We start from the raw sequence: 15061 nt of genomic DNA on the forward strand, positions 1-15061 counted from the left end.
TCCAAAGTAACGTAACACTTTAATAGTTGAAAAAATAACAGCCAATACTGTACAATTGGCAACACGTACACTGTACAAATGTCTCTCCGATAACAACGTTCCGCAGTATCAACTCTTGCACTGGCCTCTCCGTCTCGTTCCGGGCTTGCACTGGGTTCAACAGTTCAGGACTGACTTCACACACTAGGCTTGTTGTGTCGGACTCGATCGCAGACCAAGATCAAGACGCCAGCCGTCTCAACTGTACTTGACAGTACTCCGCACTGAACCGTCGTAATGCTCCGTACAGAACCACACCGCTGAACTGTGCTGTAGTCGACCGGACTGTAGTGAACCGGGCTCTGAACCCCTGACGTGAACCGTCTTGACTGCGACACCTCCGCTCTTATATAGGGTCCCTACTGGCCTTCTCGAACCGGACAGAACGCCGCTCGGCGTTTCTAGGTGGTCAGATGACTACAACTCTTGTGACGCTCCTGAGCTCTGTTCACGACGTCGATCCTTCTCAGACCGCCGTCGATCCTTCCCGAACCGCCGTGTTGACACTCGTCTCGGCTGACAGTCGTAACTCGTCACGGTTGACCGCTCGTCTAGCGCTGGCCTGGGGCGATTTGCGTCGGCTGACTACACACACTCCACTACCCCCATCTGTGCCACCACCAGGTTTATAACAATATATAGATATGATGGCAGTCTGGTTGTGCAGTATGCGCACTGGACTGTCTTTCGGTCATTGTGATGGTCCCGGGTTTATATCTGACCTCTGTCATTTCCTGTTGTCTTGCAGGTTTGGACTAGGAAGTAGATTATCTTCAACATCCAAAACATGTATAACATTTTACAAACTTATACAAGTGTGTGTGATGTGAATAAACTGGAGTACACATTAGGAAAACACTATGAAGTCTATGCCTCCACATAACGTATTTCTTTCAGGCAATGACTCAAATGATTTTCATACCTTGTGCTAATAGTCTAAACAATAAAATTGTGCAAGTTCCACAAACATAAGTAATAAGATATGTTTATTTTTAAAAGCTATGCTTTTTTTAAAATAAAAATACAACACATTCTACTACACAAATTCTAGATTTGGTTCTTTAAAAATGTTGGTTCAGTATTAGTAATACTATGTGTTTGAATTAACACTGCACCACAAAAAAACAGGTATTACTATATAGTGATACAAATAAAAATGTTAGCAAAATAACTATAAAAATGTGTTTTTTACTAAATCAAGAATTTAGTAAAGAAAAAACAAGGGATAAAGCAATAATTTTTATCTAGTAATATTTTTGTGGCAAATGGTTACAAAGGGCAAGACCTTTTAATTAGTCATATATATCCTAATATCTAAAACAAAACGTTAACACTTTGATGTGAAGGCAAAAAATGATCAAATGCCCTGTGCTAAAGGGAAATGATCATATGCTCTGAAAAGTAGAACTTGCAATCCCCATGAGATAAAAAAAATCATGGCTGTCAAAAAGAGCAACACACTTATTTATAATTTACAGTGACTAGGCTGACATGTTTTAGTTCTTTCTCATTTTATTCACTTTTGTTGAGCTATAAACTTAACTTTTTTTGCATGCAAATTATGTTAGTTTAGTTTAATGTCATTTGAACTTACGTGTTTACAATAGCAGCCCAGACCTACATAGTGTATACAAATAATCATAAAAATAGTAATTTACAGCTAAAGCCACATAGTTGTAGCAAATGTATTAATATTATGTCAGAAAGAAAATGCAGGCAATTTTGATCTGTTTTTTTATTCATGATTTTTTAAATTACTTCTTTCAAATAACTTAGTTTTTTTGTTGTTGTTGGCCTAAAAGGTTTAAATAAACAGAGAAGGAAGTCAAATCTAAATGTTATATTTTTTTAAAAGTGAGTAAGCCCTGTATAATTTTAACATAATTTTAGAAAAAAAAACATCAATTATTTTGCTATGTGCTTATAAATCACAAATAATACGCTCTGGTTTGTTTCTTATAAGATATAATAGCCTCAATGATCCATCTGTTTTAAAAAAGCATTTCATTGAAGTAGCATAAAATGTAATTATTGCTGTCACAGTAGAATGAACATGGAGCACAAAATAGATGAATGTTTTCTTTATAGCAATACAAAAATGTGTTATGATATAGTCTTAAGTAAGTAGTGACACATTTAATCCACAAAACTAACAGATAAAGTACAATTTTGTATCAAGTACTCTGACTGTTTTTATTATTACATTAAATGGAGCACTCTCAAACATCATTCAATTTACACCCAAACAGAAAAATAGCTATAAAATAAGGGGGCCGAGTTTAAAGCTTAATTCACAGAATACATCAATCATAAATAAAATAAATATTGATTAAAAAAGTAAAGTCTGACAAAATTGACAATTTATTTTGCAAATTGTACTTGACACAGGAAGGGCAAGACTGACATGCCTCGTCAACAATTTTTCATGGATTGCTGCATTATTAGAAGAAACATTCCAGAAAATTGAGACAATGTGTCAGCACTATATTTTCTTGAAGAAAAAATAATATCATTTCCTTTTTAATTGGAGGGAAAGAAATATGCTAAGAAACATGAAAAGAGAACAGCAGAGCTACATTTTGGGATACCTACTGAAATAAGATGAGCACAATGATAAAGCAGGTATTCTTGCTGCCCACCTTTTCATTTAGAATATTTTTTCTAAGGTAAATGTTTTGTATACTGGTAGAATTTTTTTTTTGCTAGACACAAAAATACAACACTAAAAAATATTGATGTATTTTGTTCCAACTTTCTTTCAAATGGCTTTTAAAGAAATTGTAATTCTACAAAATTTCATGTAAAAAATATTCAATGTTAACTAGCAATAATTTATGTTCAATTCTACTTCCAACGATCTTCCTCTTCCTTCATCTTGCTTGGATCCACTTCATTTCTCACACCCTGCACTATGCTGGTCCCAGCCTCTGCCAAGAGGGCCAGGGGTTTGAACAAACATTCAGGTGCTGCATTTCTAAGAGCGCCACCAACCACTCCTACATAGCCTTTGTGTGCACTCTCTTCACTAACGATAGCGGACAAACTTGAGGCAGACTCTTTCACTCCCTTAAAGATAAAATGACTTCATTTATCATTGTTTCAAGGAAAAGTGAGCTATGCAAACAAAATTAAGTTCAATACCATCTTCAAAACCCATACTTCTTTTCAAAACAAGTGTAGCAGAGAGGCCAGACCTACATTGTGGACTACAGGTTGGGCATCCCTGCACTTAAATATATAGATCTAGATTAGTCATATGCATTTCAAGACAAAAACAAAGCTGTTTTGAGAGTCAAATTTTCCATTCTTTAGATAAGGTAATATTGGTGTCTGCACTATTTCTGTTTTGAGAGTCAATGTTCCATTCTTCAAATAAGATAATATTGATGTCTGCACTATTTTTGTTTTGAGAGTCAAATGTTACATTCTTCAGATAAGGTAATATTTGGTGTCTGCACTATTTTTGTTTACAAAATATGACTGATAAGCAAAAAAAAGTTCCTGCCTCTAGATATAAGCAAAAACAAACAAACAAAACTGGATAAATAGAAAATCTTTGTAAACAGAAAATCATAGATGTTCCTTGGATGTCAGGACCTGCATCAACAGTAGTGAATAATTTAGATTCCTTATAACCATTGAAAGACACATTCATACATAGTTTTAAAAGTTTGTTTATGCATCAAACTGATAATTGTTAAAATACAATGAAGTTTTTTAAAATAAATACTTTACACTTTTTTCTGTAATAAAAAGAAAGAATCTACCAACCTCAGTAACCAAGGTCAAAGCAGTTTTAGCACCCTCTGCAATGGTTCTAGGTTGTCGACTATTCTGTCTTAACTGCTTACGCCGCCTCACACTAGGTCCAGGTGACATCATATCATAGCCCATCTCAGCACAATACTGATAAACAAATTTTACAGTTCTTAAAATTAAACCCTTTTCATTACGTAAAAAGTTGAAGTTGGATACAAATTGTTTTAATTTATTTTTTTTTGAAATATAATTAAATTATTTTTTTTCTGAGATCAAATGAAGATTTTAAAGGACAGACTAATACAAACTAAATGCTCTACTATTTTCTTCTTTAGTTAAAAAGTACTCAGTAAAATAACTCACATATGTTAACAACAAAAATTACCTACGCATGCACTTGATTTTCAAAATTAAAAAAAAAAAAGGTTTTATAATCACGTTTTGCAAATCACATTTATAAAAAAAATAATAAGGGAGATAACACTCATATTTGAAAAATTCTGAAATAATCAACACCTTTCTTTTCAATTCTTTCTTTAAAAAAGTGTATTTCTCTTGGCCTGCTTTTTGACCTGGAAATTCCAGTTTTGCTAAGATCCAAACATATTCTACAAAAATGTGTATAGAGCTTTACTATTTGGGTATACCCATCTATATACATTAAGGTCTATGCACTTTACAAATAAATCATTTTATAATAAAGAGTCATCTCACCTGTATGGAACCCACCACTTTATTGGTCAGTTCTAAGATAGCCATGACTGTATTCAGTGTAAATGAATTGGCACCACGCTGTAGGCCCCTGATTATTCTCCTGTCTTTCTGGTACTGCTCAATGGGAAGACGGATCAAGTCCATCACACCCTGAACTGAAATCAGACAAGAAATAGTTTTAAATACTCCAATACAAAGTAACCAACTTAGTCACTTGGTGAAATGAGATTAGCTAATGAGTAATTCTTTAATAATACTTAATATGACAAGCTACTCCATTATTGGATTCAACAGACAAAAAATGTTTACGACAAAAGGAATAATTGCTGTCAGAAATGTAGGATCCTTAAGTGCAGAGGATTAAAGATCTCATACAGACAGACCTTTACATCATCTGCCCCATAGATCACCAAGACTGAAAGGGGGACTTTACTTTTTTCAAACAGAAAGGTTTTTCTTTGATTCCTCTTCAATTATAACCTGGCTAAGAAATATTTGCCTTCTTGAGACTTTGTGAATTATTTTTGTGACCCACCTGTAAAAATGTGGCAGGTCCTTTCTTATAACAAACTTTATGACCTATCAATACAGCCTGACCTTGTATTATAGGTCTATTGACAGCTCATTGTAAACTCACTTTGCCACTTACCTATTTGAAATATTATTGAAAGACTTCCAACACCCTTGAGAATAGAGTGAATTTGATTGGTTCTGATGTCATTCAGCCATTCATTATATGCATACATCAGTAGCTTGTCCCAGCCTAAAATGCTGATATGATACAATATTGCTTATTAATTAATTTTTTAAGAATTAAGGAATTAATAATAATAATAATCCTTTTTTTTTTTTCAGAAAAATGTTGACCAATTAAAAAAAAGTACAGGTTACATTTTTATAATAATTATCTTTTTCATGTTAAGTATTACTGTAAAGCAATTAACAAATTAAATCTCTTAAAATGCATTGGTATAATAATAAGAAAATCCATCACTGATGCTATTTCAAAATTCAAAGATACAGTAATGTGTAGTATACAAGAAAAAAGTACCCTTTCTGACAGTTTATTCTCTTTAATTTAACAATGGAACCAGTCAATGAAGCCACACCAAGCATCATTCCCACCATGCCCTGCAAAAGTGTGTGTAATATAAAAATTAGAAATGAACAATCTTGCATTTTCAGAAACTCATTGATTAATAGGCATAATAAAAAAGATTTTTTTTTGGTAGACAAAAAGTAACAGACTAAAAAACTCTTACACTGTCCATATCACATCTTTTCCCCCTGTAGTCCAGTTTAATTGTCACCTCAGAGATTAGAATAAAGGACCTGAAATAATAATTTTATAACAATAATAATTGTATAACATTTCATTCAAACAAAGAATAATTTTGCTTTTAAATCAGAAACAGTAAGAAAATAACTACGTTTGAGTTTGTTTTCTTTTGGCTTTTTTTTTAGGGAAGGGGAGGGGAATTAATATTTTGTACTTCATGCTATGAGTTGTACTTGCTTGATAAACACTGGTAAGTCCTCCTCAGGTAATTCCATATTGGTATTTTCATTCAGTCTTGCCTGCAAATTGCAGATGCAGATAATTAAGAACTTTTAAAAATGAAATAATTAGTAGTATGCTTTAATTACATTTCAAAATATAATAAAACCAAAGTTATAAAAATTACTTCCTATATATTTATTTACCATTCATTAAGTATCAGTATCATTAAAAAAGAAATCTTTTAAACTATTGTATTTCTTTGAAAGAGAAGTGTATCTCTAATATTTAGATAAAATCAATCATCACAGGATTCACTTTATTTATGCTTTTTTCTTGCTCTTTCCATAAATAACCTAATAATGCATCTATCTTATAAAGAAAAACCTGTAAATATAAGCTCTGTTGGTTGGTAAAGTCTTCAAATTTCATCAGCAGCTCTGTCTGGTCCATGCTGGACTCGCAGGTGGAAGAGGAGCCAATCCTCATGATGGGGTCAGTGCTGGTGATGGAGCTACGTGGGCTCAAATGTGTGGGAGAGGCCCGACCACTTAGAGGGGATGATCTGCCACCACTTTCTAAGGGACCTTCTGTTTCTGGCTCTGAGACTTGAGAGATAAACTTCCACAAGAAGTTCAAAGACATCTGTCATATAAATAGAGGAAAAAAAATCTTTAATGTATCTAAAGTGTTGTTTTTTTTCAATCCATTTAAATCATCTCTATGATCATGCAGAACTTTGGATGTTAATGTATAGCAATGGAAATGTAATTCACATTGCAACAAGTGGCTGGCCTTTTAAAACTTGTTACTTATCATATTCAACATGTTCTACTCGTGTAAAAAGATTTAAAACTTTCCACAACTGGAAGCGTCTAAAAAAAGCCAAATTGAAAGATCACATGAAAACATGTAAGAAAGACTTGCAGGATTGACACTGAAACAATGCTGTCAGGCAGAAATCATGCAAGCTGACCTGTAGACTACATATGGTTACAAATCTCCCTTAATTATTTTTTTAAAATAAATAGTTTGTGTGTGCATCTATGTGGAACTCCTCTAAAATTTGTGTAGATGTAGATAAAGAAAAAAAATTTATGTAAGTTATTTGTGGTTAAGTTTTAGTATTAAAAACAAAATGTAGATAAGCATTTTCAAGTTAACTTTATCAATTTAATTTTTTTCTATAGAACTGCCATCATTTGTGCTTTGAATTTAAATAATCAAATAAATCAATATTCTGACCTCTCTGGATGAAAGAATAATTAGATTATGTACTGTAAGGAATACTCATTGCATTACTGTAGGCTAAAGATAGTGTGCTATGAATAAAGCTGTAAGTGGAACTATAAATGAAAAGCTAATGTAATGTTAAACTTCTATACCTGATCTATATTTAGTTTGATTGGGAGACAGAAAGCCAAAAAGCTAATGTAATGTTAAACTTCTAAATCTGATCTATATTTAGTTTGATTGGGAGACAGAAAGCCAAAAAGCTAATGTAATGTTAACCTTCTATACCTGATCTATATTTCGTTTGATTGGGAGACAGAAAGCCAAAAAGCTAATGTAATGTTAAACCTCTAAATCTGATCTATATTTAGTTTGATTGGGAGACAGAAAGCCAAAAAGTTAATGTAATGTTAAACCTCTAAATCTGATCTATATTTAGTTTGACTGGGAGACAGAAAGCCAAAAAGCTAATGTAATGTTAAACTTCTATACCTGATCTATATTTAGTTTGATTGGGAGACAGAAAGCCTTTACTTCACACTCTTTTCTAAAAGGCAAATATTCAGGTCGAGTGAATACACCAGAGAACATCAGCTGTAGAATAGAACATTGGTTTTTATATAAAGGTTAGCTCCCTTTGGTTGACCCTACATTTATTACTGAGAAAGTTTTCAGCTTCCCTTTATCTATTATAGCATCTTTGGATCCCAATGCAAGCATTAAGACATCTTTCAAATGTACAAATTACATTGAAGTGTCATGAAGTAAATAAGACTGCAATTAAATTAGATTGAACTAAAATCATATAACATTTTTACTCAAAATAACAATAATATTATGTTACCATGTAAGCTGAAGACTGTTCAGGGTGTTCTTTGTCAACAAGTTTTACCAACAATTTGTTAACTTCTGAAGATTTTATCCTGTCTCTGATCTCAATACTGTTGACTAGAAGTTTGAATCGTGAAGCCTGTTTAGTGTTGTTGGGGTATACCTCATAGCGAAATCGTATCTAAAAATATATATATATATATATAAGTTGTGCATTTGTATTCTAACAAGTACAGTCAATAGCCTTGCCATTCAATCTCTTCAACAAATGTCAGCTTTCAAGAGAAAAGTGGTTGTAGAAAAATCCTAGAGACTGGTCACTTGATGGACTAACACCACACTTCTTTGCAAAATAACTAACTCAATCACTTGCCTAACATCACAGCTTACTCAGATATAACTTAGTAGCATTCTTCTTGGATCTCCAATGTCTTCAGTGAACCTTCAGAAGATAAGCTGTTTAAATGATTTCCTTACCTTATTTCAATGTTAGTAAAATGATTTTCTTACTTTAAATTCTTTCTCAATGCTAGTAAAAAAATTTCGTTACTTTCTTCCTCAATGCTCACAGAAATGGTGAATTATACAAAAACAATACATGAATATGTCATTCATTCTTTAGAATGAAATTACAACATACTGCTCACAAAGGAAAATTCCCTAGTCTGTCCATAGAGGATGATAAAGTAATATTCTTCTTTGGAAGGTTTGTGAATTTTTATCAGTAAATTTACACCAGGCAATCCAAAATCTTGGTACTTCAAGTCATTAAGGAAAAAAAAATCTAAAATATTCCTAAAAATAACAACAAAAAAAAAACCCTTATATTTATCAATGAAGACGTTTGTAGTCCTTTAGCTCTTGAAAAGAAAAATTGTTAAAAAAAATGTTTCTGAAATGGACTAGTTTGCAAAAAAAAATATATTAACATTGAACTTGAGCAAGTTATTTAAAAAGATGTATGTGGGTAATTTAGTTCCACTACAATACAATCAAGATATCTTCAATTCTTTTACCTTGTTAAGGTCAAGTTCCATAAGAACATTAAAGTCTCTGGAGTCACCACCTCTGTGTCGCCAACTGTGCTGACGTGTCTTTATCCCACAGCTTGATTTTCTCTGTTCCCTTGGACTAAAAGAAGCACACACATATTCATAAATACAAAAAGACGTTCAAGTAAGTGTTACCAACATATTTATAAATAATTAAACATATAAAAGTCTTACCAACATATTCATAAATACTTATACACATAATTATTTTACCAACCTGCTCATAAATACAAAAAGACATTCAAGTAAAGGTAACAACATATTTATAAATACTTAAACACATACAAGTATTCATTTACACACATACAAATACTTACACACATACAAGTCTTACCAGCATATTCATAAATATTTAAACACATACAAGTAAGTGATGCTGACATATTAAAATGGAATATATACTGAGCTTAAGGTTAGGTAACAATAATAAATATGTGTAGGTGACGAGTAAATATATTTAAAAAAAAAATAATTTAATAAGTAAATAGGCAAGTTATACAATTTAAATAATCCATACTAAAACTAAATTCATTTTTTTAAAAAGCTAAACATTTCCTACTTGTATTAAATGTTAGAAACAACATCATTACCTTGGATTTCCTTTAGATAAACCTTTGTGCTCTAAGGAAACAAGATAAAAATAAACAGATTACAAATGTAAACATGGACAAACTGGATGTTGTGAGCACGTTTGAGTAAAATAAATTGAATAACTTCTAAGCTTAGATAAAAAAAACAAATATGCAATATGCACAGCAATTAACAGTATATTACAGTACATTACCGGAGCTTGATCCTCTCCGTGGGTGTGAGAAATCACTTCCTCCATATATATGCCAAACAACAGACATCTCCCGCAAAGTGTATTGCACCTCAGGATCTGGAAATTTTTCTGGTGCTTTTAGGTGGTCGTAGCTAGATGTTGGCTTACGTATAAAGTTCTCATTCACTTCTATGGGCTTTGGTGTCAACATGTGAACTTCATGACTTCCTTTGATATTCTAATAACAGGTCAAATTGTATTATTGTAATTGTGTTATCTATCAAAAATATTCAAGAACTGAAAATTATTAGAAGCACAAGAATAACAAACAATAGACTACAAGATCACAGGTGCTACAAATTAGGAGGCTGACTAGTGCTACACTAATCAATACATTTAAGGCCCTAAAAAAAATAACTTGCTTGACCAACTAGAAAAAATAACAACCACATCTGGAAGCATATACTACCAGTATACATAGCAAGATGAAGTTCATTAATAAGGTGGAAGAAAGAAAGTTTTATTTTTCATATTTCAATCAACTTCACATCCATTAAAAAATCATCTACTTTATCTCTTTGTAACATCTCCAGGCAAAGTGGAAGATTGAAAAGTAAAGTTTAAGGGATTCAAATAGACGCTGAAATGTATTTCAATGTACGATAGGTCCTAATCAAAGGTTATTCTTGGATTAAGTCAACTGTGACAAATCTACAAAGATGTTCTTCAATATAAATAATTTTTTTGATATTTAATGCAGCAACATTACAGGGTATTAAGGGGGTGAGCCCAATGCAGCTAATTTTAATAGCTAAAAAAAATGGAGGGGGAAAAAAGCGGCAGAATTAAAAGTCATTTTTCTATATGGGAATGAAAGATATTAAATAAGACTGTCTTGTATGAACAACACTTTTCTTAAAGCTAACTGCTGATGTATATCTACACACAAAATCCAAAAATAAAAAAACAAATTTACAAGGTAAAAAGTAAAGTTCCCCTTTCAGACCATGCGGTCTACAGGGCAGATGTGAAGATGTAAAGGTCATCTGTTTCTGTGGCCCACAATTAATGAGGGTGTCATGTGACCAGCCTTTAATTTTCTCCAACTAATGTCAGGTAACCATAAGAGTTGGGTGGACTCAGAGTCGCCCTTAAAGATCCCGAAATTAAAAAAAATTCCAGTCTTCACTAAGATTGAAACCCAAGATACCCAGTTTGGAAGCCAAGCGCTTTACCACTCAGCCACTGTGCCTCCAAATTTACATTGTAGATTAATAAAATAGCTAATTCAAGTGGTAGAAAAATACTAATTGGTCTGGTAACTTATAATGTGAACCAAATAACAATGTTTGCTTACAGTAACTTCTTTGAAATGACAATCAACAATTTCAAAGTCCTCCATATTTCCGCCCATTCCTTCTTCATCAGGTGTAGTTGAGTCTGAGCTGTCTGAAATTGTTATCTGGAGCAAGGCATTGTCAAGGTCATTCTTCATGACAGGCATCTGCTTACTGTCACACTGGAAGAACACTGTGGTCATTTTCTGAGGCTTTTCTTTTTTTCCCGAAGGATGTCTCAGTTCTACAATGACACGTACACAAATTTGAATGTATTAGACAAGCAAAGAGCTCATGATCTTCGAGAGCAATGAAATAAAGTCAGAAGAAAATATACATAGATCTACATATATATTTATACCATAAAAGGGAGTGGAAAAATGACATAAAACTATTTGTAGTATGTAGGATTTCATAGGAAGCTAGTAGGATTTTATAGGGAGCTAAGTCCTCTTAATAGATAAGAATACTCTGCTGGGTGACTGGTTAACTGATGTAAACATGATTTTTTTCTCCTCTCCCCGCCAAAAAAAATAAAAAAATATATATTATATGCGTGTGTGTACATAAATAATCTTTATTACATTCTGACCCTTCATTCTTTCGGAAGAAGTTTATTGTACCCTAGAAGGGCTAGAATAGATTCTTCCTGAGTTAGTGGAAAAAATGTAGACTCCCCGCCAGCAAGGGGGTCTGGGGAAGCGCTGGGACGGGGCCAAACACTATTTCTTGTATTGAAAGCCAACAAAATACATATTCTGAGGTAACTAAAAAGCATTATCCTGCTATTAAAAAGTTTTATTTCAAAAACCTAATGTGCTCTTCTTACTGACCGCATTGGGCGGCAAGCTGTTTCCACAAAAATCTGACTCTGCCTCTTCAGACATGCTCTTAGGACCTCCATGAAAATATGGCACCAAATTAAACTATGATGTCCCTGTTTGTGCTTTCCTGGTATTGGCCTCCATGTCATCGCAACTCTTATAATGTGTAATTCATTGTATTGGAGAACATGTACCATAAACCTCATACAATGCTGTCACAACCTAACTAAAGGGTCGACTCCCAGTTCGGCATAGGATTTCCTTGAATGAGACCCGATCTCTATAACTGAGTTCTAAAATCCGTCTTAGCCATCTTTGTCGAGCCACATTTAGTCTTTTTCAATTTCGGCAGATGACTATTCATTGCACTTTATTAATGGAGCCCAGCCACTGGTAGAAATTTGTAACCTCTCTTGGCCTAAGTAGTTTTTTTTTAACAAATTTAAAACCCCTTAGCAACGCTCATAGGATTTAGTAACTGTATTTTGCTTTAGAATAATATTGAAGAGAGGTTTTCACCCTCAAAACTCTCTGTATGGAGATTTTAAAAACAAAACCATCTGGAGGGGTTTTAAACTTAAAAAAAAGCCATTTGGAGGAAGGGGGATTAAACTAAACTCCTCCCCCCCCCCCCATTGGCTTGGCTATGCTCATAGAATTTTTAGTGTGTAATTTGCTTTTTTTTTATATTGAAGAGGTATGTTTTAGCATCAAACCCAAACTCAAAACCTCTCTTGAATACGCTCATAGAATTTTGAGTTTTTCGCTTTTTTTTTTTTTCATTGAAGAGGTATATTTTTTACCTTTAAACCTCTGATGAAGGGGGGTTTAAACTCAAATCCCCATTTGGCTACGCTCATAGAATTTTGAGCCTGTAATTTTCTTTTTATTATATTGAAGAGGTATTTGTTAGCTTCAAACCCTGCTGAAGGGGGGTTTAAACTAAAAACTCCTTTGGCTACGCTTTTTTATATTGAAGAGGTGGTTTTTAGCTGCAAACCCCACTGGAGGGGGGTTTTAAACACAAAACCCCTCTTGGCTACGCTTATAGAATATGAAGACTGATGAATGGATAGTCATATATAGAAGAGGGGGTTTTCTCGTTAATTTCGGAGGGGTTTTAAAATCAAAGTCTTCCTTAGCTGTGCTCTTGGAATTTGGGGATTGTTATTTACATTTTTTTTTATTGTTTCATAAGCTACTCCTGTCAATCTGTTCATCTTTTTATTTCTTACAAGCAACATATGATGCCAACATATGTACACATATGTAAACTTCATTCAATGTTAATGTTAAAACATATATATTCTAATATAAATAAACTTTACTCTGTGTTTCTGGACACTCAATCATGGCATCTTCTAATGCAGCTTCTACAGAGGCAACTTGTTCTGGGGTGATGTTTTGTAACACAGGCAGCGAGGAGAAAACATCTTCATTCTAAACATTGATATAGAATTATATTAAAACAAAGAAATCTGCATATTGTTTGCAACATTAAGTCAAATATACATTTTAAAATTGTAAAAAAAAAAATAAAGCTGTACTCACAGATAGTGGAGGAAGCTCTTCACTCCCTGTAGGAGTAATGTCCCCTGCATCACTCTTTTCTTCCAAATCTCCATCACTGACAATATACTGAATTAAGTCCAGTAAAGCTTTGGTTGAGTCTGCACAAGTGTACAAGTTCAGTTCATTTACCATAAAACGTAAGTCTGATTTAGGAGCTTTCTGTAAGGAAAAGTAAATACATAAGTTTGGCTCACTGACCATAAAACCACAATTCTGATTTCCGAGATATGAAATAAAATTTAAAATGTCTTATTAATTATAAATTTGAATGTGACAAATTTAACACTGTGCTGGTAGGAATACATAAGCGCAAAAATGTGCTGTTAAAAATACAATAACAGAACTAGAATGCACAATCTCTGACAGCATTATGCTTTTTCTTCAACTGTTATAGAGGCATGGTCGAGAGGCTAAGTACGCTTGACCTTGGCTTGGCTACCTATAAAGGGGGCTCGAGGTGTGACACCCGACTCGAGCAGAGTTGTGTTTACTGAACGCCTAAAGACAGCACGGAAAACCTACTCCCAGATACCTCTCCCCCCCACTGGTCCACAAATGAGATTGGACCATAGTGCTCTGGGCATGCTATAAGCATGAAAGTAGTGCTATATAAAAGCAATAATTTTATTGACAGTGACAACAATCTTTTTAGAAACAAAACGTATACCATTGTTTAGTGATCTATTAGTGTTTGTTTCCTTGTATAGAGTTTTAAGAATAAATATATTGTAAATCAATTAAATACCTGGTAGCCCTTTTTGTCATAGCAGAACTGAAGCCAAATTTTAAACTGGTCAACTTCTGCTACACAAATATAATCTGTTTGAAAAAAAACAAGCAAATAAACAAAGATTACAAGTTATTAGGTACAATACCTATAGTATTATGCCCAATGACAATAGTTAAATTAATATTCAAATATTGTTCAAGTATTGTTCTTTTAAATAAGTTAAATTAAATTGAAGTAGATATTTTAAAGAAATTTCTGTCAAACTTGTGTTTCATTGGAGTTTGTAGTTTCAGTTTGTAACCCCATTGCTGATTTTATGCAGCCAGATTTGTGGTACTTTGCTATGTCTCAAATATGCATTTTAATAATAATAATAACTAGCAATAATATATAAACATTTTATATTCTTAATTTAGACTTCAGTTCCATCCCATAGTACCTTTCAACAAGTTCACTTCCTTATTACACCTCTTAGATATAAACAATGCTGAATCATCCAATGAGAGTCTGATCTGAGAAAACACCGACTCTGCAATGATATTGCTGCAGACATTGAAGTGCTCCACAGTAAGGAATGTCCAGATGGGAAGATTGATGGGTCTGGAAATAAAAAAAATGTTTTTAAAAAATGTACAAGTGATAAAGTATATGCTAATTAAAAAGTAATGAATAATATGCTAATTAAACTCAGGATCGAATGTGATAATCT

The 15061-nt window shown here is 33.1% G+C and overlaps 1 protein-coding gene and 1 long non-coding RNA gene across 4 annotated transcripts in view; one reads left to right on the top strand and one right to left on the bottom strand.

Moving 5' to 3' along the window:
• Positions 1-2771, top strand: LOC129925158 (uncharacterized). Its single transcript, XR_008776936.1, has 2 exons — positions 1-923; positions 2428-2771. It is a non-coding gene; the product is annotated as an uncharacterized LOC129925158 (long non-coding RNA).
• Positions 2537-15061, bottom strand: part of LOC106056924 (autophagy-related protein 2 homolog A-like) — a 75140-nt gene continuing 62615 nt past the window's right edge. For all 3 annotated transcript variants that reach the window (XM_056023766.1, XM_056023765.1, XM_056023767.1), the window contains 18 exons: positions 14792-14952; positions 14368-14441; positions 13602-13781; positions 13379-13490; positions 11247-11470; positions 9911-10127; positions 9717-9747; positions 9091-9205; positions 8088-8255; positions 7736-7837; positions 6398-6655; positions 6029-6090; positions 5775-5844; positions 5564-5643; positions 5162-5283; positions 4513-4667; positions 3811-3945; positions 2537-3105 (listed from right to left, as the gene is read on the bottom strand). In XM_056023766.1, the coding sequence (XP_055879741.1) occupies positions 2884-3105; positions 3811-3945; positions 4513-4667; positions 5162-5283; positions 5564-5643; positions 5775-5844; positions 6029-6090; positions 6398-6655; positions 7736-7837; positions 8088-8255; positions 9091-9205; positions 9717-9747; positions 9911-10127; positions 11247-11470; positions 13379-13490; positions 13602-13781; positions 14368-14441; positions 14792-14952 (2488 nt within the window). In that variant the 3' untranslated portion in view covers positions 2537-2883. The remainder of the gene's footprint in view (positions 3106-3810; positions 3946-4512; positions 4668-5161; positions 5284-5563; positions 5644-5774; positions 5845-6028; positions 6091-6397; positions 6656-7735; positions 7838-8087; positions 8256-9090; positions 9206-9716; positions 9748-9910; positions 10128-11246; positions 11471-13378; positions 13491-13601; positions 13782-14367; positions 14442-14791; positions 14953-15061) is intronic.

The sequence above is a fragment of the Biomphalaria glabrata genome, chromosome 3, assembly GCF_947242115.1.
Source record: "Biomphalaria glabrata chromosome 3, xgBioGlab47.1, whole genome shotgun sequence".
Classification (NCBI taxonomy): domain Eukaryota; kingdom Metazoa; phylum Mollusca; class Gastropoda; family Planorbidae; genus Biomphalaria; species Biomphalaria glabrata.